At 42.2% G+C, this 22,977-nt stretch overlaps 1 protein-coding gene across 1 annotated transcript in view; it reads left to right on the forward strand.

The window, feature by feature from the left end:
• Positions 1 to 22,977, forward strand: part of DCDC1 (doublecortin domain containing 1) — a gene marked incomplete at its 5' end in the record, with an annotated part of 647,338 nt that overhangs the window by 568,101 nt on the left and 56,260 nt on the right. Inside the window, 4 exons of the mRNA XM_082270964.1 lie at positions 5,561 to 5,660; positions 6,070 to 6,205; positions 13,174 to 13,330; positions 22,041 to 22,187. Of these exons, the coding sequence (XP_082127090.1) occupies positions 5,561 to 5,660; positions 6,070 to 6,205; positions 13,174 to 13,330; positions 22,041 to 22,187 (540 nt within the window). The remainder of the gene's footprint in view (positions 1 to 5,560; positions 5,661 to 6,069; positions 6,206 to 13,173; positions 13,331 to 22,040; positions 22,188 to 22,977) is intronic.

The following is a 22,977-nucleotide window of genomic DNA, read 5'->3' on the forward strand; positions in this document are numbered from 1 at the left end:
TCGTCTTCTACACGGCCAATTAAGAAAGAGGAAAGTAAAGTAATAAGTAGTGAAGTTACTTTTCAAATGCAGTAACTAGTAAAGTAATCTCGTTACAATTTACAGAAGTAACTAGTAACTAGTTACATTTTTTGAGTAACTACCCCAACACTGATTCTCACTAATGTTGGTTCCAGTGAATGGAATTCTTAAGGCGTCAGCATACCAAGACATTTTGGACAATTTCTTGCTCCAAACTTTGTGGGAACAGTTTGGGGACGACCCGTTCCTATACCAACATAACTGCGCATCATTGCACAAATCAAGGTCCATAAAGACATGGATGAGCGAGTTTGGGGTGAAGGAACTTGACTGGCCGGCACAGAGTCCTGACCTCAACCCAATAGAACACCTTTGGAATGAATTAGAGCGGAGACTGCGAGCCAGGCCTTCTTGTCCAACATCAGTGCCTGACCTCACAAATGTGCTTCTGGAAGAATGGTTAAACATTCCCATAGACACACTCCTAAACCTTGTGCACAGCCTTTCCAGAAGAGTTGAAGCTGTTATAGCTGCAAAGAATGGGCCAACTCAGTATTGAACCCTACAGACTAAGGCTAGAATGCCATTAAAGTTTATGTGTGTGTAAAGGCAGGCGTCTCAATACTTTTGATAATATAGTGTATGCGTTTGGAGCCTGCATTAAATAAAATGGCAAGTGCAAGTCGTTACGCATAGGGAAAGCAGGACCCTGCAAAGCACATCTGATTGTAGAGAAAAGCAAGTCTATGCATTTTTCTGGGCAGTCAGATGCCCTGTGCTGTGACCTACTTTCCCGGAGCACAACTGCTTAGCCTGCTATGAAAGCAATTAATGGACTGCAGTATTAGCAGTATCTCAGAATAGTAGGGGAAGCTCTAAAGCAGTTATCTTTTAAGAAAACCTTTGCTGAGAAAATATGTAGCCTGTCATTACTAACCTCACTTTCTGAGAATACTAGATTCTTGGCTGTAATGCTGAGCCTGTATCTTCAGTAATTTTACTCGCTGACCAAAAGCAAACATGCATATCAGAAGTTGTGATTTCACTCTCTGCTTGCTATTGGGTCAAAGCCTCAGAAAAAAGGCTAAACACATCAGAGGAACTGTACAGTCTGAAAGAACAGGTTATGTTAACCACTTCTGGACCGGAAGATTTTCCCCCTTAAGGACCAGGCCATATTTTGTGATTCGGCACTGCATTACTTTTAACGGACAATTGCGCGGTCGTGCGACGCCGTACCCAAATAAAATTGATGTCATTTTTTTTCCACAAATAGAGCTTTCTTTTGGTGGTATTTGATCACCTGTGCGATTTTTATTTTTTGCGCTATAAACAAAAAAATAGTGCCAATTCTGAAAAAAAAACAATATTTTTCACATTCTGCTATATAACATTCCCAAAAAAAAAAAAAAATTAAAAATCCAAATATTTTTAAAATTTTAGGCCAATTTGTTTTCTGCTACATATTTTTGGTATAGAAGGATCACAGGCACTCTGTGATCATTCCAGAGAGAAGAACGTCAGATGTGGAGATGTGTTTACAAAAGCTGACCGTTCTTCTCTCTCAGCGGGGAGCGATCATGGGTGTCAGATGGCAATCAGAGCCGTCTGCCCCGTGCATCGGCATCCCCTCTCCCGAGTGGGGGTGGCAGCGTGCTGCCGGCGGCACGCTCGCCCCCTAGCTGCAGGCGCGTGACCGACATAACCTATGTCGGATTGCGCAGGAGGGCTACCCTGCCGCAGTACAACTGCAGCGGGCAGTTAGGAAGTGGTTAAACAAATAATAAAGCTAAAGGCAGCTAAGCAAGTAGCATTTTCAGAGGAAGGTCAGCAATAGCAGCTTCTATATTTCTCCCTGCACAGGTTTTAAACCTCAAATGACATATAAGATATTCAGAGCTCCATTGCTGATGTCTTTCTGAAAATGCTAGTTACCTGGTTGTCATGCTAATCTAGTGGTTTTGAAACTTATAAGCCACTGGCCAGGAGCAAGCAAAAAGATCAGGAAAAACAGGGAAAGGGCAGTATCTGCATATGGGGAGGTGCAGTGTGATGTATCAGCAGTAAACTTTTAGGGGTAGATATACTGAAGGCAAATAGACTGTGCACTTTGCAAAGTGCAGTTGCTCCAGAGCTTAATAAATGAGGTAAAGCTTCACTTTGCAAAGAATACCCAATCACATGCAAGGAAAATAAAAAAAAAACAGCATTTTTGCTCACACATGATTGGATGATGGAAGTCAACAGAGCTTCTCCGCATTTACTAAGCACTGGAGAAACTGGACATTCTCCAGTCTATTTGCCTTTAGTAAATCAACCCCAAAGAGTTCACTTGCATAGAACTTATATTAATGTCAAAGTTCAATAATTCACAACAAGCGGGAAGGTACCTAACCAGGAACACTCACAGGATGCAACAGTGATGTGGCAGAGGAGGTCTTGCCCACACAACGACTGTCTTGAGGGGCAGAATGCAGCCTGTATCCAAATGGGACGGTGTCCAGAAAGGTTGGTGCCACTATCATTTCCTTACTCATCTAGGACCTCTCCCTGCCACTAATCACTGTCCCTGTCAGACAGATGACCTGTCCCTACTCTACCTACACACGAAATGCGTGCTTAACCTGGGAGCCAGGGCCTTAAATACGAAGATGGCTACCAGAGTAACATGGGGCAGCAGCATCTAATCAGATAGCTTCCCCAGTGACCCAGGAATCATAGAGGAACCATGTCCCTCTTGACTTCCCCGCCAACTGCAATGCCACTGCAGACGAGCACCACCTACAGTTGAGAAAGTAGACTGTACCTGCCTACATGCATGCTTGTTCTAGGTCTGTGACTCACAGTATTAAATCCGGGGGGGTCAGAATCACATCCAGGCATCTAGCATTTTTAGAATAGTAGTAGCGCTTTCATGTTTCTTGCATGAAAAATTGCTTTAAAGGGAACTTGCCATAACAATGACATAAAATTACCCAAGCTAGACGATCTGCTACAATATGCTGGTGCACACTAGCACCTTATTATAACTCTTCTATGCACCCATGGAGTCCCTAAAGCTGCATGTGTTATAATTATCCTTTGGTGCACCCACAAAACCCCCAAAGCTAGTAGTGTTCAAAACAGGACATAAGCTTGCCCCATCCAAAATCCCACAATGTAATAGAGACACATTAAATAAGCAATTGTATGAGTTAAGCTATAGACACTAAGCGCTCATTCTCACGTGCTGCATGCCCTACTTTAAAACTTTAAAAACTGCTGCATTTACACCTGAGCGATTTTCAGGAGCTTTTATTCGAATAATTTTGCGAATGTTTTGTAATTTAAACATTTTGCATGTGTATTCAAACTTATTGCTCAAAAAATTATATCTATACTCTGAGACAGTGGCACTGACTAATATTCAGACATAAAATTAGGAAAAATTATAAACACATCATGTTGTGCTATTTTTTAAAAATATAATCAACATAAAGTACTAAAACCCTTTGTGCAATATAATCATATATTCAACACTAATCATCAACTTATATTACAGTGTTCCATATATAAGTGAATAAAATAAAATAAAAAATCATATATATAAAGGCGACGTAACACTGCAAAGCATGTAATTGTTTTGTGCATGCCGTCTTCCCAGTGCTCCTCCAAAAGACTATTTACCAGATCAATGGACCCCACATTCAAGAGGTCTAACAGCACTTATGAATCATGTGGATCCCCCAATGGCTACATGGATCGGGCAGTCTCACATAAAACATCCAAAAATGGCTCCAAAATTTAAGCATTCAAGTGTTTAAGCATATTCAGCATGGAAGAGACACACAGAGCACACACCGTGGAGAGTAGCAGTGACGTCACCACGTCCGCCGGTGAGAGAAGAACGATTTGTGATCTGCTCAATGTTTTGTTGATCTTTTGAGTACTTATCTATTTGAGAAAAATTGGCATGTGAGCATACTATACTATGTTTTCTGTCTCTTCCATGCTGAGCGATTTTAAATAATGGAGCCATTATTGGATGTTTTATGTGAGAGTGTCAGATCCATCCATACGTTGGGGATCCACATGATTCATAAGCACTGTAAGACCTCTGTGAATGTGGGGGTCTATTGATCTGGTAAGCAGGCTTGTGTGTTGGTGAAGGAGCACTGGAAAGACTGCATGCACAGAAGAATTACAAGCTTTGTAGTGTTACGTCACTTTTATATGGACTATTCACTTATATATGGAACACTGTGATATAAGTTGATGATCACTGGTAATTATATGATTTTATTGAATAAAGGGTTTTTGCACTTTCTGGTGATTATAACCTAAAGAGAGAGCAATGCAGTGTGTTTGTCATCAGCCAATGAAAAGCATAGGTTGAAGAGACCAGTTCTTCCAGGCTGAAAAAAACCCAAAAATGTTTGATTTGAGTATTTACAGGCATTCCTTTGTAGCTTTTGGAGCATCAGGCTTTTGAGCTACAAGCACCTGAGGTCTTAATGACATCCTTCTGCCAACAGACACTGCTTAGTCCTGCGCTGCCGCCTTACATCTGGCATCGTCCAGAGGCTCGCCAACTCTTCCAGGTTCCGCTGGTGGGGCCCTGCAATGACACTTTGCTAGGTCTGCCCCCCTACTACTTACTGAATAAAAGACTAAAGGCCTCCTGGGATATGTGACGTTAATATCCTAGGTGGCCCAGTGAGCATTATGCACATCTCCAAAGTGTGGCCCTTTGCTTGTCTTTACCCGGCCCTTGGGACACTATTTCCTCCACTGACAACAAAAATGGGGCACTATTCTTCCCGTTGACACCAATGATGGGATTAGAATTCATTCTATTGATACCAACAATGTGGCAGGATTTCTTCCATTGACGCCAAGGATGTGGCACTATTCCTTCTACTGACACCAACAATGAGGCACTATCCCTCCCCCTAATACCAAAGATGGGACACTATTCCTCCCACTGACATCAAAAAAGGGACACTAGCCCCCCCACTGACACAGAAGATAGAGTATTGTTTCATCCCACTTGATGCCGGGACATTTTCTTCTACCACTGACCATGATCTGGCCCCTCTGAAATCTGAAGGACAGTAAACTGGCCTTTGTTTAGAAAGTTTAGAGACCCCAAGCCTAGGTGAATGACGTGCATGGAGGGGCAGGCCAACACGATTTGTTTGAAAAAAAGGTAACAAAACCCCAAAACGCTGCCTATTGCTATAGAGGAGGGGTCGAGAGGAGGGAAGTTACCACGGAGGGTGAAGATCCGCTTTAATTACATAGAATTTTGTTTGTCAAGAATTCTGGAGCTTTGAACTTCGAGCTACAAAACGCTCAGGTGTGATTTGGTCCCCAACCATCTATTATTTCATATACATGGAGGAAGAAGAAGTGTCTCCTGCTAGGATTTTCTATAATTTATAAGTAGCTAAGTTTGTTCTCTCTCTTGTGTTTATCTACCTGTGTGTGTGTAAGTACATTAAAGGATGGCGCTGCATGTTTCCCAACATCATCAGCAATGCTGTGTGTTCATTCACAGGTGTACACAGATAATGAACTTACCTTCCGCTGCCCGCAGACTATTTAATGAAAACGGCGCTGAGATTTTTTCTTTGGGAGGCCTTGAAAGAGATCAGCTGGTAAGATGAAGCGGTTTAACGGATTAATCTTTTCTGCATTGTGCCTCCAGACCGGTATTTGTCATACTGTTTTAAAAGATCCACCGACAGGGTATTACAAGCCACTTAGTTACACTTCAGTGTCAGATGTACAGTGGGAAGGTATGGTGGCAGGGTTCTTCACTGTCAGGAAGGTCGTATGGTTGATGTGCCTTGCTGAGTACAAAAGGTGCATTTTTATGACTGTAATGTAATCTGTTAATCCTGAGCATCAAGTTTATAAAATATCAGCAGTAATCCCAACTCATCCAAGGAGAAGTACAAGTGCTTAATGTTTTTTTATGCTTTTAATTTATCGTGCTGGGACTGCTGTTGCGGTGTACTTTTTCCTGAGATGATACAGAACACTGATGTGTTGCATTTACAACAGGTCTATGTGTCCTGCGGGGAGCTTTGGATTGATCCTCAGTTGTCAGCGATGGAGCAAAAGAGGCAGATTCTGCTGAGCAATCTCATTTCTGATGTTTCCTTTATTCACAGCTACTGTTGCTTGAGAAACCCGGAAAGTAAGTGTTCTTTATGCTTAATATCAGTCCAGATTCTTTTTAGGCAACGTTGTTCTTTATGTGCGAAAAACTGCACCTGGCAAGAAAAGGAGATAATGAGAAGCACTGACTTGTGTCAAGGCAGCAGTTTTGTATGTGTAATAGTCTTTGTGCATGGAAGTATTTGATGCATTTATAAAAGAAATATATACTTGTAAAAATGTGGTACAGCAGCTGAGATCAGCCAAGTCCTCTCCTGGTGCCCAACCTGAGTCCTGGCCCGCTGGACCCCCTTAAAAGATAGTAGTCTGTGATTTGGTGCTTACTCAAGCCAGTAAAGGTTAGCAATGGCGACTTTTAAGTTTCTTGCATGACAGATTTGCTTTAAAGGGAACTTGTCATAACAATGGTATATGATAAATGAAATCCTTCATATACATATGACTTGAACTTTTTTCCAAAAGGGAAGAAAACTCTGCTGCTGTACTTATTTAACCACTTCTGGACCGGAAGGTTTTACCCCCTTAATGACCAGGCCATTTTTTGCGATACAGCACTGAGCTATTTTTAAATTGACAATTGCGCGGTTGCGCGACGCTGTACCAAAATAAAATTGATGTCCTTTTTTTCCCCACAAATAGAGCTTTCTTTTAGTGGTATTTGATCACCTCTGCGATTTTTTTTTTTTTTTGCGCTATAAACAAAGAAAGAGTGGCAATTCTGAAAAACAAAAAAAAACCTATATTTTTTACTTTCTGTTATAAAACATTTCCAATAAAAAAAATGTAAAAATCTAATTTTAGGCTAGTTTGTATTCTGCTACATATTTTTGGTAAAAAAAATCCCAATAAGTGTATATTGATTGGTTTGCGCAAAGGTTATCGCGTCTACAAACTAGGGTAAAGATTGATGTCATTTTTATTTATTTATTTATACATTTTTTTACTAGTAATGGCGGTGATCTGCGATTTTTAGCGGGACTGTGACATTGCGGGGGACAGATCGGACACATAACTGATATTTTTGACACTTTTGGGGGGACCAGTGACATTACTACAGTAATCAGTGCTAAAAATATGTACTGTTACTGTATTAATGACTGGCAGGGAAGGGGTTAACACCAGGGGTGAACAAAGGGTTAAATGTGTCCCTAGGGGGTGCTTTCTAATTGTGTGGGGGTTGTATTCACTGAATGAACACAGAGACCTGTGCTCCTAAATAAGAGGAACATAGGATCCCTGTGTTCATTATTGACAGAACAGCAGTCTGCCATGTTTACAACGGCAGACCGCCGTTCTGTCTCAATGGGGAACGATTGCAGCTGCCCAGCGGAAATAAGGTTGCCAGACCCACTGATTGGCTCTCCCTGTGGCCAATTGAATGGTGCGTGCGTCTCCACTAACGGTCCCGCAAAGCGACGTCCAGTTACGTCATTTCGGGGGACAGAGCCGACCTGCCGCAGTATATGTACTGCTTGCGGTCGGCAAGTGGTTAAACTGTGTAAGCCGCAATTTGGCTTTTCTTTTTTTGTATCTGTTATTTGAAATTTAAAAATACATGTCAGTGTGTAGGCAGGTGGTTGGAGCCTATAGAGGTAGATAGGTTGTATGACACGTTCCTCCATGTTTTCCCAATAACTCATTGGGCTCCAAGTACTTGGTCACATGGAAGGCCTACCCCGCATGGATTCTTCTGGGCTAAATTAGGCACATTGTTACATGGTTGCTTTTCTCACCCATGGAGTACCTTTACTTTGTGTCATCTTCACCAATGCCCTGGGACAAGGCTGAGGCTTGAGTGGGGGAATACTCAACCTTAAGGCGGACCTCTACTTTTAGAGATAAATCTACACCATGTACAATGAGACTGCAACTGCAAAATGTACGCCTTCACCATAACTGGCATTTTGGAGGGACATGCTGAGCCATTGCCCACATCCACCTATCCAGCGTTTTCCACTACAATCCCCAGTAGCGGAGTGGGCTCCCTGTGCATGCTGCTCGGGCTCCATATGTGCACTCAACTTAACTCTTGAGCCTCCATACCTCTGCACAGGATGGGGAACATCTGCGGTGCAATTCACTCCCATTGCTACAAGAGACAGACCTCTGGCGGAAGGAGTGCCAACAACATTTCCCTCGCTGCTAGAGGCCATGACATCTATAACAGGTACATGCTATCAACAGGCTGCTTGTTACACTTTCGTTACTCTAGATAACTACTTATTTCTTCACATTACCCCATTCCACACTAATGTCTTCATACCCCTGTGTGTTAAGACCCACTTGCTAACTGTATGCGTGCCAGTTACTTGCAATACACCTCTTTAATAACTTCAGACCTGGCATGGACAACATTTCAATACTTTACTTAAGAAAGGTACAAGTTAGACATCTCACAGTCCAACAGAGAAAGACATTATTTATTATTATGTAGCACTGCCCCCTTGAGGACTGCCAGATTTCACAATTTCGGGTCCCCCTGAGTTACCATTAGCAACCTTCATATGCACAGTCTTTCTCTCTCCTTCTCGGCTCGCTTCAGTAACCAGTCCAGGGGTATGTGGTTGTTTTTGTGTTTTATTATAAATTAGGGATGGGAGAAGGGAATAGTTGGATACCCTGAATTAACTATTCACAATGTTGGAGGACCTCTATCTTTAGATACAGCCAGGCTGTTGATTCAACCTGCCACTGAGGTAAATTTCGTTTTGAGTCTCTTTCTTAAGACGACTTGATGAACTATGTGTTATCTTCAGGACACTCTCCTCAGTATCCTCTCTCTCTTGACTGCCGACACCAGTCCACTAGTTATCCTACTCCTGGGGTGCCCCCCCCCCAGGTCAGACCCCTTGACACGAGCCCCTGTACTCACAATACTGTTTTTCCAGGGTCTCCGGTGTCTCTCCTCAGTCAGCTCTCCTTGACCTCTGGGTTCAGCTCCGTTCCTCTGGCCCTCAGGATGACCTCCTGCAACCACGTGCAACTGCTACAGAGGAGGAGGCAGCCGCACCCTTCCCTCCAGGGCTCTGCTCTCCAGCCAAAGACCCCACAGCACATGTGCTCCTAGCTTTTATACAGTATCACATAATGCACCGAGGCGACTTGCCACTGCCAATCAGCAGGACTGTATCAAAGCCTATGCATTTATTTGTCAGCAGACTTGTATAAAGTATTCAAAATTTCTACTTGAGTAAAAGTACAAGTGCTCGATCAAAAAGTGACTTGAGTAGAAGTGGAAGTGCTCGCAGAAAAAGTTACTTAAGTAGAAGTACTAAAGTATTCAACATTTTTTTTACTTAAGTATTGCAAGTAGTTTTTTCAAAAAATTTGCTACTTAAGTACTAAAAGTAAAAAGTACCAGTAGTTTTGAAAAAAAAATTCTACTCAAGTACTGAAAGTAGAAGTACAAGTACTGTGTTATGTAGTTATTAAAGAAAGAAGTCAAAAGTTTGACCATCATATTGTTTTTTATTATTTCAAATGATTTATTCAAATGATTAACCTAAAGGACAATCACAATTCCTTAGGCTGTAACAGGGGTGGTCTCCTTCCTGAGCTTCCTCACTCTCACAGCCAGGCAGATCACTTGAAGTTGAAGGGCCAGGGGTGGAAGGTGGTGTTTTTGGTTCGTCCATCTTTTCAGCTGATCAAAAGGCAGAACAGGAGCATGCGCAGTCTTCTTAATCGCGGTTTGATTTGATTTGCTCAATTGATGATGATGATGTGCCAGGCCAGCTTCATCAAACCTACAACGCTTAAAGTGAAAAATGCATCAAAAACTACTAACAAAGTGGCTGTGCTAAAAATGCTAATAAAGTGCCTGCAATTATATATATATATATATATATATATATATATATATATATATATATATATATATATATATTCTTCTTGTATTCAAAATCATCGCCCACAGTATCAAAAATAAAGTGACATGTCTGTGTTAAATGCAGTGCAAATTATTCCCACAATGTAAATTTAATTCATATAAAATATATATGACAATACCACAATAAAATAAGTTGTGATTGTGAATAAGTTAGGTGCAAGTTTAAGTGTGTAAACTAAACTTTATAAGGAAAAGTCCATAACTGAATTCCAGTGTGCAATCTAAGAAGTGCTTGTCACTTGCTGTCAGATGCTTCCACCTTTCTTCTGTCATCTGCTCAAGTAAAGTGGTGGACTGGATAGCCTCTCTCTCTGCCTCTCACCTTCGTAGCACTGGCACTGCACTGGTTCAAAAAGCTGTCTATATTATTTTCATTATAAGAACTTGTCAGAACATGCTTCCACCACCTGTCCTTCACACTAGTAGTGCTCATTTGCTTTGCTCAAGTCAAGTGCCACTGCCAGTGGCCACTGCAGTGCAGGCACAGCCGCACAGGCAGAGGCAGGCCGCAGGAAGCACAGGCACCACCACAACACAACACTTATGGTCCATGGACCATGGATGGTCGGATAATCATCATAGCCGTCAGTTTCACTCTTCTTGGCTCAAAAAAGCCACCCATGACCCGTGTGTATATAATATATTAATATTTTATATTGATTATTTGATTCTCAAATGGCACATTTGCCATGGCAAGGATTAGGCCCTCTCCACGGTCCACCTCACTCACCTCATAGAGAAGAAGATGAGATAACAAAGAAAATGCTCCGAGTCCTGCTCCCGTGTCCGGCCGCCCGCGTCACAACTCCTCTCAGTAAGTGCCCTAAGGAGTGGAGTCTGAGTGACACACAACACGTCTAGAGGCGGAGACCTCGAGCGGGAAGACGGCAGCATGGCTCCTCCAGTGCGGTCTTAACTTGATGATCATGACAGTGATTCCGCGGGCCGCGGCGCGAGCAAGGCTGTGGGATTGATTGAATTGAGTTGTGCTGCCTACTGCTACACGCTACCTACTACTAAATTGTGAGTCAGTATATTTTATTTCATTTTTATATATAAAAGCGATATTGTTGAGCACTACTAGCCACTAGATCTCCTGGCTGTCACTTTGTCACATGTTGGGGAATCACAGCGGCTCGGCTCCAGAAGTGGCGGGTGTCCCCGTCATCCTGCCAGGGCCGCCAAGAAGTTCATCACCTAATCTTAAGTTATTAATATCTTATGAGGAGAGGACCTATGAGATTGAGAATTGAAATAATTAAATATATATGGCTTTTTGAACCAGTGCAGTCAGTGCCACAGTGCCACCCAGACGCTATCCACCAGTGCCACCACCATTAAGTGTGTTGGTCGGTCACTCGAGCACTGAAGGAGGTGGAAGCATCTGACAAGTGATGTGACACTTTAGATTTGCACACTGGAATTCATTTATGGACTTTTCGTTATAGATAGGTTTACACACTTCAACTTGTTGCACGCACCTGACCTAACTTATTTCATAACTTATTTTATTGTGATTTATTGTCATATTTTATATGAATTGAATTTACTGTTACATTGTGGGAATAATTATTTACACTGCATTTAGGCTTTAGCACATTCATGTCACTTTATTTTTCATACTGTGTGGAGTGTGGGCAGGGCACTGGGGGCAACGATGATATTATTTTGATTGCACAGGCACTTTATTCGCACAGCCAAGTTGTGTTTGTTAGTAGTTTCTTCATGCACTTTAAGCGCTGTAGCACCATTTATTTGTTTGTTTCATATTTTCTTTTTATTGGAAAGATTTGGTATAGCAGCTTTTTATTATACACAGCCTTTATTTTCATATGCGCTGATTTACAAATTACATTATACACATTTTTTTGAGCTTTATGTAACCTGCCATCTACTGTTCTGGCAGTGGTAATTTTTTTTAAAGTAACGAGTAACTATGCAGCACAAAAAAAAAATACTTGAGTAGAAGTATCGAAATCATCGAAAAAATGTAGTGAAGTAAAAGTAGAAGTAGGAGAAAAAAATTCTACTCTAGGAAAGTACAGATACCGCATTTCGGTACTTAAGTACAGTACTTAAGTAGTTCTACTTCGTTACTATACATCTCTGTTTGTCAGGTTTCCTCCCACTGTCCAACATGCCTCCCTATTGGACCAGTGTGAAACACCCTCTAGACACAATGAATCACATACTGAACACATTGAGCAGACCTCACAAACAGATCCTGCTCTCTGGTAAGCAAAGAGCAATATAGATTTGCCTGCAGCCCCTCTACTAAGTAGACATGTTCAAAAAATATACACTCTCACTAGCACCTACCTAGGAGGATGCTACACCTAGTTCCCTAGCTCTACAGGCTTGTGTACTGCCCGGCATGCCTTCAAAAGTGCATTCCAGTAATCATAGTCCTTCCCAGGCTCTCACAAGTGTAAGTTCTTTGGAGGCATAATCCAGTGCTGGTGTCTTCAGGGCAAACCCAAAGTTAAAAGTCTCTATACGTGGAGAATAACTCTCGCCCTCCAGGCCAGGACAGCTCCTAACTGTTTCAACCTGCCCCAAAGTCTAAGTCCACCCTGTCCCATGGTGACAATGCTGTTGTGCAATTTAATTGCCAAGCAAACCGTATTGCTACCCTGTTATAGGAAGTGAAGAATGATGGATCTACTGGAAGGGTCAACAGTTAATAAATGTTACAAAAACTGTACTTACTGTATAGCAATGAACTAGACCCCACCTTTCATTCACAGGTACAATGGAGCATGTACTTCTAAAAGTGTTTGTGGTCATTTTTTCCAGTATGAAAAAAAATGTTGACAGAAGAAAATGGGTTGCTGCAAATTTCAGTTGTAATTTACATACAGTACACTGTATGAAATAATGTGTCAAGCGTAAAAACAATATGCGACATGATATAACCACAGTCATTAAGACTCTCTGTAAAGATTGGACTTGGGGCACATTTCCTATCTCACAACAGGCCATCTTACACCAGAAGACATCTGCTAACAATACCTTCTTAACTGCATCTGTCAGTTTCTCATGACAGTAATTGCAATAGTCTCTGCTGAGTGTTTGCTAAGTCCAGTGCCTCTCTTTAGATCTAGCCCTGGAGGTATATGGTGACATTGTCGCTGGAACAAGGCTGTCAGTGAATTACTGTGCTGTTGAAACCACCAATGAAGAACAAGATGTGGATAATCAAGAGATTCAGGAGGAGCAAATCATTGTGGAAGAGAATGATCTGGAAGAGATGGAGTAAGTGGAAATGCTTCCTTTTTGTGTAACAAATGCTAAGGCCTCCAAATACCAACATTTCTGTTTCGGGTGACTTTTGGGGGGGTTGAGTCAGATTAAAACTGTACAAAATTTTTTCCGTGTAGTTAAGGCCCTTACCCCTATGAGAGACCAACAAAAAATAGGATAGAAAAAGATGGGGCTTTGCAGGCCAGTGGGAGTAGAAGGATCAGACCCAAAACCAATTTATATAAAACCAAGATACATTTTATTGATGATTACAGGATAAAACTACACATGGACAACCATGTATACTCAAAAAACAACAGACTGACATACAATACTAAAATCAAACATTGAGAGTCACTAGCAATATAGAAACCAATCCCTTAGGGGGATATGACCAGAAAAAAAGCCTGTGTAGGATGGAGAGTGGGTCTCAAGCTGGATTCGGTCAAAGTAGGTCCCCAGCAAGCCGACGCGTTTCGCTCAAGGCTTCCTCAGGGCCTGAGAGACCATAACAGACCGGTATTTCTATAATAATATAAAGACATAGCCAAATGAGTATCAATCAGTCATACATTTCATAATACATCATACATGGTCTTATTATGTTTCAGTCATATTTGGTTCTGGTTTTGTACTGACCCTTCTTGGTAGTGACTCATGCTAGACGACAAGGTTGTAGCGATACTAGATGCTGCTTGGAAGATGTTTCTTCCGAAAATATAAATTCTTTACAGACGTCATGAACAAATTTATTGCACTGGATCCGATACTTTAAGTCCCAAATGTGTCCCCAGAAGGAAGGCTGTGAATCAAAGCATCAACAGGGATATATATCTCCATGTCCATTCTATAGCCCATAAAGATTCTGAGCACATTTTTAGCATGATGACCCACCTTCAGGGTTTACCCTTAATGTAGCCTCCTCAATAGGGATCGCAGCCAGAAAAGGTAGGGGTCCACTCTTAGGTATCTTTTCAAAATATATATGTGTATATATTACACCATAGCTATGATGGATCTATAAATATGAACACATAGGTTACTCACCTCTCATAAAAATATATGATATGTATATGTATAGGTAGTAAACCATGAGTAATAGAAGCACATGCAGATAAGTATTCTGCCGGCTGATACAGATGGTAAAGTACAACTATCAGAGGGAAAGATAGTAAGATACCATATATAGAAGAGGAAAATAGGGCTGAGAAGGGTTAATATTAATTCAATGGAGCTAGGACAGACCTACTAAGGACAGCTGCTAAAAACACAGTGGTGCCTTCAGGCATATCTAGACCCGGAGCTGAATGTTGGCACCCACCTAATGTTATATAAAAGTGGCTTAGAGTAGGACGAGAAGCAGCCTTTCCTGTGCGTTCCTTGGAATATTGAATTTCCAACCTCTGTACTCTGGTTGGTAGCAGGGAATAACCTGGAGAAAGGACCAGTGTTTTGAAAAAACACATAAGAGGTGCTATATAGCTATAACCTGGAACTATACTTGTTCAGGGAAAGGGAGGGGGGAAGAGGAAAGAAAGGGGGAACAAAAGGGGGGGGGAGGGGGAGGAGAGGGGAAGAAAGGAGGGGAGAGAGAGGGAGAGGAGGGAGGAGGGGGAGAAGGGAATGAAGGGGAGGAGAAAAAGGGGGGGAGAAAGGAAACAGATAGGGGGGAGGGCCTGTGGTATTAGGGAAATAATAAGGCTTAGCAAAAAGTAAACCTACCTCTCCTTAGTATGTAAAGTACTTCAGGCAGGGAAGGGGGGCATATATGCATATATATATATTCAATTATGGGGAACAATCGGTCCTGGGCTACCTAAGCCCTAAAAGAGAATAATTCAAGGGTTAATTATGTTATATACAGCACCCCATTCTGTGCTGTAAAAAGTGCAGTCCTGATAGCCTTGTCCTTTCACCTAGTATAGAAATGGCTTCACTTACCTCCGTGGTCAATATACAGCAACAACCTGCCTACCTGCTCCTGTCCAGGATGAATTATATATAAGGGATAGTAAGGTGAAGACCGCCCTCGTAGTTCCAAATTAGCGCCCCAATTCATTGCATTCAGCTGGGGCCGTGTGTATGCCTAATTGCGGTCGGCTGTGTGTATACATAATTGCGGTCGGCGGCGACGCCGCCTGACCGCATCACTTCCGGTCGCTCCGGAAGTGAGGACAGTCCTCTCACCGCTCAGGCATCGATCTGCGGCGTTTCCGCCTTTCCGCGTCACTTCCGGTCGCGCCGGAAGTGAGGACACCATTATAGACAGCCTCCTTAGCCGCATCTTGACCCACCCTCCAGCTCGCGGAATACCGCATCCCATTGGGTGCGATCCACACTGTCGGCTGGGCGCTCTTTTGTTATGCTCCCTCTAAAGGCACCTATGCAGGATTACTTTGAGATACAGCCCGATCCATCGGGATCACACAAGGGACCAACAATCCAATCCAAACGTGCAATAATCAAGCTGTACATGTACACTTAAAATTGTAGAGCATATATAAGGGATATTATGATATCAGCAATTATTTCCCAGCAGCATCTATCAAAACCCTGTCGTCTCACTGGTCATCTGTTAAATACAGAAAAGAGAATACATATATATGTTAATCTACTGCACATAGGCAGAGTCATAGTATATACACATTAATTTCACATAAATTTGCATATCTCATTGTACTTCTACATTGTATTTGAGACTAGTAGTCCCTATAATACAGGATATCTTCATCTGTCCTTCATCCTAGTGTGAAAAAGGGGAATCCTCATGGGGGGGGAAAAGAGGAGAGAGGAGGGGAAAGAAGACCCATAGAATTTTAAGGTAGAGTGGTCAATAGGGCTACTATAAGAATGGTTTGTAACTAATTACATCATTTAAGACTGGATATACGGTAGCCCTCAAATCGTATATCCACCTGGCCTCTCGTGCTAGAACTTTCTTATCAATGTCTCCACCTCTTGTGTCCTCCGGGATAACATCTAACACAGTAAACTTAACAATGCGTCGATCAAATTTATGTTTTAGCCCAACATGGCCACCTATAGGAGTATTAATTTGGCCATTATTAATATACGAGATATGATCTGAAATTCTCTTCCAAAGGGGTCTTATGGTTTTACCCACATAGAAAGCCCCACATGGGCACAGCATTATGTATACTACCGCCTTTGTTTGGCATGTAATGAACTGGTTAATGTACCTTCTATGACCGTTAGGCATTACAAAGGACTCGCCCTCGAGAATATAAGGGCAAAAATCACACCTCCCACATTTGTAGAGGCCTTTGGCGTGTAATGTTTCATTGGGTCTTCGATAGTGGCTTGTAACTAACCCATCCCTTATAGATTTGGCTCTTTTGTATGTGATGTTTGGGTGATCATCTAGGTACTTTTTAAGTATTGGGTCACTTATCAAAATTTCCCAGTTTTTTTGTAGGATGTTACGCACTTCATTATGCTGCATGGAATAAGTGGAGATGAATCTAACCTTATCGTCTGTTTTTTTAGTTTTTTCTTTAAAGAGCAGGTCATGTCTCGTATTTGCTTTCGCTTTATTGTATGCTTTTCTCAGGATTTTCCTACTATACCCTCTCTGTAGCAGACGTGCTCTTAATTTATCTGCTTCCCTTTTAAAATTTATGTCCTTGGAGCAATTTCGTCTCAATCTTAGATATTGGGAGTATGGAATACTCCTGATTAGGGCTTTAGGGTGGGAGCTTTCAGAGTGTAGTATTATATTTCCTGCTGTTGGTTTACGGAACAAGGTTGATCCAACACTTCCATCTTCCTCAAAATAGAGAGTGGTATCAAGGAAATCAATCTGTTGTTTGCTCCAACACATGGTGAATTTCAAATTAAAGGAGTTAATTTGTAATCGTTGAAAAAAGGTCTCAAATAACTCAATGTCCCCGTCCCAAATGATGAGGACATCATCAATGTACCTGAGCCATGTGACCACATGGCCCAGGTACATAGAGAGGGCCTCATCATTGAAAATATTTCGTTCCCACCCACCCAGGTGCAGGTTGGCGTAGGCCGGAGCACAACATGTGCCCATGGCCACGCCCTGCACCTGGATGAAATGGGAACCGTCAAATGTGAACACATTATTTTTCAAAATATGTGCCAACCCATCCAAAATAAATTGGTTATGGGGTTTCGCTTGGGGGCCCCGTTCGTCTAGGAATCTTTTGATTGTCTGTAAACCCAGTGCGTGTGGAATCGAGGAGTACAACGCCTCGATGTCCAGCGCAATCATGATACATCCAGGGGGCATAACCTGATCATACAATACCCTAAGCAGGTCTGGAGTATCCTGGATAAAAGAAGGCAAGCTAGTTACATGAGGTCTCAGGTACTGATCGATCAGTTTGCTTAGTGGTTCCGTATAAGACCCGATTCCTGATATGATTGGGCGTCCCGGGGGGTTTTGTAAATTTTTGTGCGTTTTTGGCAGTGTATAAAATGTGGGAACACGGGGTAGATCGATTTTTATAGCTTCATATGTATCCTTATTGATTATGCCATTACTGTATGCATGGTAGATTAGTGCCTTATATTTGTTTTGGGCAGACAGAATTCTCTCTTCATTGATAGGCTTGTACCACTCTCTATTTTTTAAAATGTCCCAGCACATGTTACGGTATTGTAGATGATCCATGATTACAATATTGCCCCCCTTATCGGAGGGCTTTATTATAATCTGGGGATTTTTTCTCAATGATTCAAGTGCTTGTTTGAGATGATCACTTAAATTCTCATTCATGGAATTGCGAATTTTTAACCGATTAATATCTGCCGTGGTCTTGTTCACAAAGGCCAGCACGTTAGGGTTAGTCTGTAAGGGGGGAAACCTACTAGATTTTTTCTTTGCCATAGGGGTTTGTGTAATGGTCATTTGTTGCTGTGTTAGTACGTGTATCCCTTCTGTATCCACAGAGTCACCCTCTCCCTCAGCTGTTCCTTCCTCTATGTCAGAGTCTGTAGGGGGATCATTTTCATCCAGAAGTTGGATAAGATCTTTTAATGCTCTAAAATCTTTTACTGAGAAGTCTTTCCATAGTTCTGATAGTTCTTTATCTTTTTTAATTTGCTGTCTTTCTTTGTCAAAAATATAGCGGTAAGTTAACTTTCTAGCAAACAATTGTACGTCTTTGACGATGTCAAAGTGTGTTGTATTACTGTCAGGGCAGAAACTTAGGCCGCGACGTAGAACTTCTAGTTCATCCTGTGTGGGAGTATATGAGGACAAGTTAATAGAAAAAGTAGACTCCACTGTTGACTCCATATTCTGTGTTTGTATGTGTGGTGTTTCCACTATTGATTCCGTATTTTGTGTTTGTGCATATCGTGTTTGATCAAGTCATTGTCTTTTCACACTCTTGGGCGTGGCGCCCAAATTTGTATTGTTTGTAGCTCCTGTATACGAGGTTATTAGTGCTTGTTGTGTACCTGTATTAACTTTTTAAATTTCTTAAGGTTCAAGGTTTCCCTATTGAAGTAGTTAGTTTTGCCATTTAGCCATGGGTTTCTCCTGACAGACTTTCTTTAATGTTGAAGCTGAACTTCAGGCAAACAGCTAAATACAAAGCCATATGGGAGCTGTTTTACCTGCCAAAGGATTTGTATTTCTGTCCATTTACCCTGCATTCACACCTATGTGTTTTTAGTGCATTTTTCAGCTTGCAGAAACAAACTACAGTCCCTTTACCATGGTTCCTATGGTACACATTCATATCTCTGCATTTTGCAGCCAGTGTGTTTTTGGAAAGGGTCTGGGATTTTTTTTCCCGTGTTTTACATGTAATAGACTTCAATACAGTCACACCAGAAATGCAAGTGTTGTGTTTGTGATGTGTTTTTTGATGCATTTTGCATTTTGTGTTTTTACCCCTTTAAAAATACTGTATATAGTTGTCAATAGAGATTTTTTGGGACTTTAAAGGTGCTTGGGTAATATAGAAAACCAATTGATGGAGAAAAATTGTATTGTATTTTTGTACAGATGTATTGTATTTTTGTATATGTGTATATGCTTTATAATACATAGTCATATGTAATTTAATACCATATAAATTCTTACATGATTTTTTGTCATTATATACAGAACACCACTTGTTTTATTGGTTCATAAGTCTCCTGAGGAAGCTATGTTATCATGGTGAAACATGTAGAGCCAACACCATCACAAGTGCCTTTTTTGTACTTTTATATGCTTTTAAATGTTTGTCCTGTTTCTTTAATAATAAAAAACTTTATGGATATTATATAAAATTGAGTTTTTCTCCATCAATTGGTTTTCTATATTATCCATTCACCTTTAAAGTCCCCAAAAATCACTATTGACATCTTGCATTTACATATTGGGGATGTGGTGCATTTTTCTTACCCTCCGGCAAAAAATGTCATATTACCTATATAGAATTAGTTGCTAAGGAGTGAGTCAGGAAGCCGGCCGCTGCGTCCTTAACAATCAATGAGTCATCAGCTGTCAGCCGTGTTCCCAGCTGAAAGCTGAATGTAAAAAACAGAATTGCTGGCAAAAGAAATTGTAAAAAAAAAAAATCAGGGTCTGGCACAGATTTGGAGAGGACCTGCCCCCCCCACGCTAAAAAAAAAAAAAAAAGAATGGAGTGGGGTCCCCCTCAAAATCCATACCAGACCCTTATCCGAGCCTGCAGCTCTGGAAAGGGAGGGGATGAACAGGTGTTCCCCCCCTCCTTAACCATACCAGGCCACATACCTTCAACATGGGGGAGTGTTTTGGGGCGGGGGGCCATGTTGATAGGGACAGTGGCCTCTTCCCGACAACTCTGGGCAGTAATTGGGGGGGTCTGCGGGCAGGGGGCTTATCTGAATCTGGAAGCCCCATTTAACTAGGGGCCCCCAGATCCTGCCCCCCCCCCCTATGTGAATGAGTATGGGGTACATTACACCTCTACTCATTCACCAAAAAAGTGTCAAAAATAAAGAGAAACAGTAGATGGTTTTTGACAAGTCCTTTAAAGCGGTAGTATACCGCTTTTTTCACTTTTAACTACAGGTAAGCCTATAATAAGGCTTACATGTGGGTACAATTAATATCTCCTTAACCGGCACAGTTTAGTAGATATTTGAAGTGCATGCGTCCGCTCACGCGAGCGACGCATGCGCTCTGAAAGTCCGGCGGACCTTCAGCTTCCCTTGTCGGAAAATGACTCCCGCGCGCATGACTCCCAATCACAGCGCCGGAGCCGCCGAACCCGGAAGAGACGCCGTGGGATCATGTCAGCGCCCGCAGCGGTGTCCGGGGGTCCGTGTCGGGGCTTCGTTCTAAGGTAAGTAATTCATAATGAGCTAGTATGCGATGCATACTAACTAGCTCATTATGCCTTTGTCTTGCAGGTTTTTTTATTTTAGGTTTACAACCGCTTTAATAAAAATGGAGAATGTCCCCCTGTCATAGTTCCAACATGTCTTCTTTCTCTGGTACCGCCACTGATGTTCTTCTTCCTCCAGTCTTCTCCCTCCACTATCTTCTCCCTTCGCTATCTTCTCCCTCATGTGGTTTCTTCTCCCTCCGCTGTCTTCTCCCTCCGGTGGTTTCTTCTCCCTCTGCTGTTTTCACCCCCTGGTGCTTTCTTCTCCCTCTGATGTTCCTCGGCATGTGACGTGACAAGAGGTGGGTTCTCCAGGTGACATCACCAGATGGCCACACCCTATGGCTATATAAGAACTGGCAGACAGCGGAGCTGACACAACAGAGGGAGCCAACATCAGAGGAGCACCGTTTTTTTATTTTTAATGGGTCAGCAGCGGCGGGGGAAGAAGAAACCACCAGACGTACAAGACAGCGGAGAGAGAAGAAACCCCCGGAGGGAGAAGACATCACCGGAGAAAGAAGACAGTAGAGGCAGAAGACTGGAGGAGGAAGAACATTGATGGCAGTACTGGAGAAAGAAGACACATTGGAGGTTCGACGGGGGACATTCTTTATTTTTAATAAAGGACTTTTTTAAAACTGTCTACTGTTTTTCATAATTTTTTACACTTTTTTGGTGAGAGGGTAGGGGTGCAATGTACCCCATACTTATTCACATGGGGGGGCAGGGATCTGGGGGTCCCCTTGTTAAAGGGGGCTTCTAGATTCCAATAAGCCCCTGCCCACAGACCCCCACAACCACCCCCCATGGTTGTCAGGAAGAGGTCCTTGTCCCCTCAACATGGGGACAAGGTGCTTCGGGCAGAGGCGGGGGGGGGGGGGGCATGCGGATTGGTATGGTTCAGGAGTCGGGGCCCTCGCTCATCCCCTCCCTGGTCTGGTTTGGATTTTGGGGACTCCCCCACGCCATATATTTTTAAAAAAATTGGCATGGGTGAGTCCCCTCCAAATTTTTTTTTTTTAGCCTGCAGGCTCAAGCATGTTTTTAAATGTGTTTTCTTTGCTGCATTTTTGGAGCTGCATTATTCATTTGAAAAGCGCAATTTTGCAATGCCCGTTTCTTTTGCGTGCTTGTGATGCCATTAACAATATTTAACACCCAAACGTGCATTGCACATTTTGCAGTGATTTTACTGTGTTCAAAATTGTAGGCAGAATCGCACAATTCAGCCGGTGATTTTATAATGCCCAGATGTGAACGAAGCCTACATTGTTACTAATGTTATTAATATTGCTGTTGTGTTTCAGTATTGTTTTACTAAGAATGTAAATACATCATATTGCATTTTTCTTTCTCATAAGGAGCCCCCATAGAAGAGCTCACAGAAGAATTGATGCCTTATTTACAGATGTTAAATATCCCTGGCAACAAATACCCCCGGACACTGAGGAACCCACTGATGCTGAAACAGAACAGGACCAAAATCAAAAAGAAACAATCTATTTTAGGTAAGCATGTGCAGCACCCTCATAGTTTAAATGCAAGGCTGTCAGGTACATTTAGTTCTTTTTGTGTTTCTCTGTAATTAGTAGAGCAGTGGCTGATTGCTTTGGGCTAGGCAAGGTCCCACGGCCTTTGCACTTGATTATGTAGCACCACCCCCGCAGGAGCTGCTGATTATGTTATTGGGTCTACACCCTGCCTAACAACCCTATAGAACTGGCTCGATCCCTCCTCAGGCACAACTGACCCAGAATAGGACTGGACTATCAGATGGACACACAGGTTGGAATACAGTACTTCAATATGCAACAGTGAATTATTACCTTCTTGGTGGTAGTCCTTCTGGGTGACACAATAGGACAGCACACGGAATTGTAATTAACCAAAGCTTAATTTACTGTATATCAAATTGAACAAGGGAGATACAATAAAACACAGTTCCTTAAAATGGGTCACTTAAATCAGCTTTAAAAGAAATACCCCACACTACTCCCTCATTGATGCTAGACACAGTACCAGATAAGTAGGCCTATCTGAGTCCCTCCCCCAAAGTCCTCTTCCCTCTTCTTCTTGAGTCTTCGCTAGCCAGGGCTATTGAATCGAGCTCATTTGTAATCCAAATTAGGAATGAAGATCAAGAGAGAGAGAAAGAACAGTGGACTGTTGGTTGTCACTGCAGGGTGTCTGTGTAGCTGAGCGGTAACTTCCGTGAGTGAGGTAGGCCTCAGGCGGCTCCTTTAACGTTATTATTGATTGTCTAAGAGTGTCCTGAAGTGATATTCTAATCTACCCCGG

This window comes from Pelophylax lessonae, assembly GCF_965119305.1.
Source record: "Pelophylax lessonae genome assembly, chromosome: 10".
Taxonomy (NCBI): domain Eukaryota; kingdom Metazoa; phylum Chordata; class Amphibia; order Anura; family Ranidae; genus Pelophylax; species Pelophylax lessonae.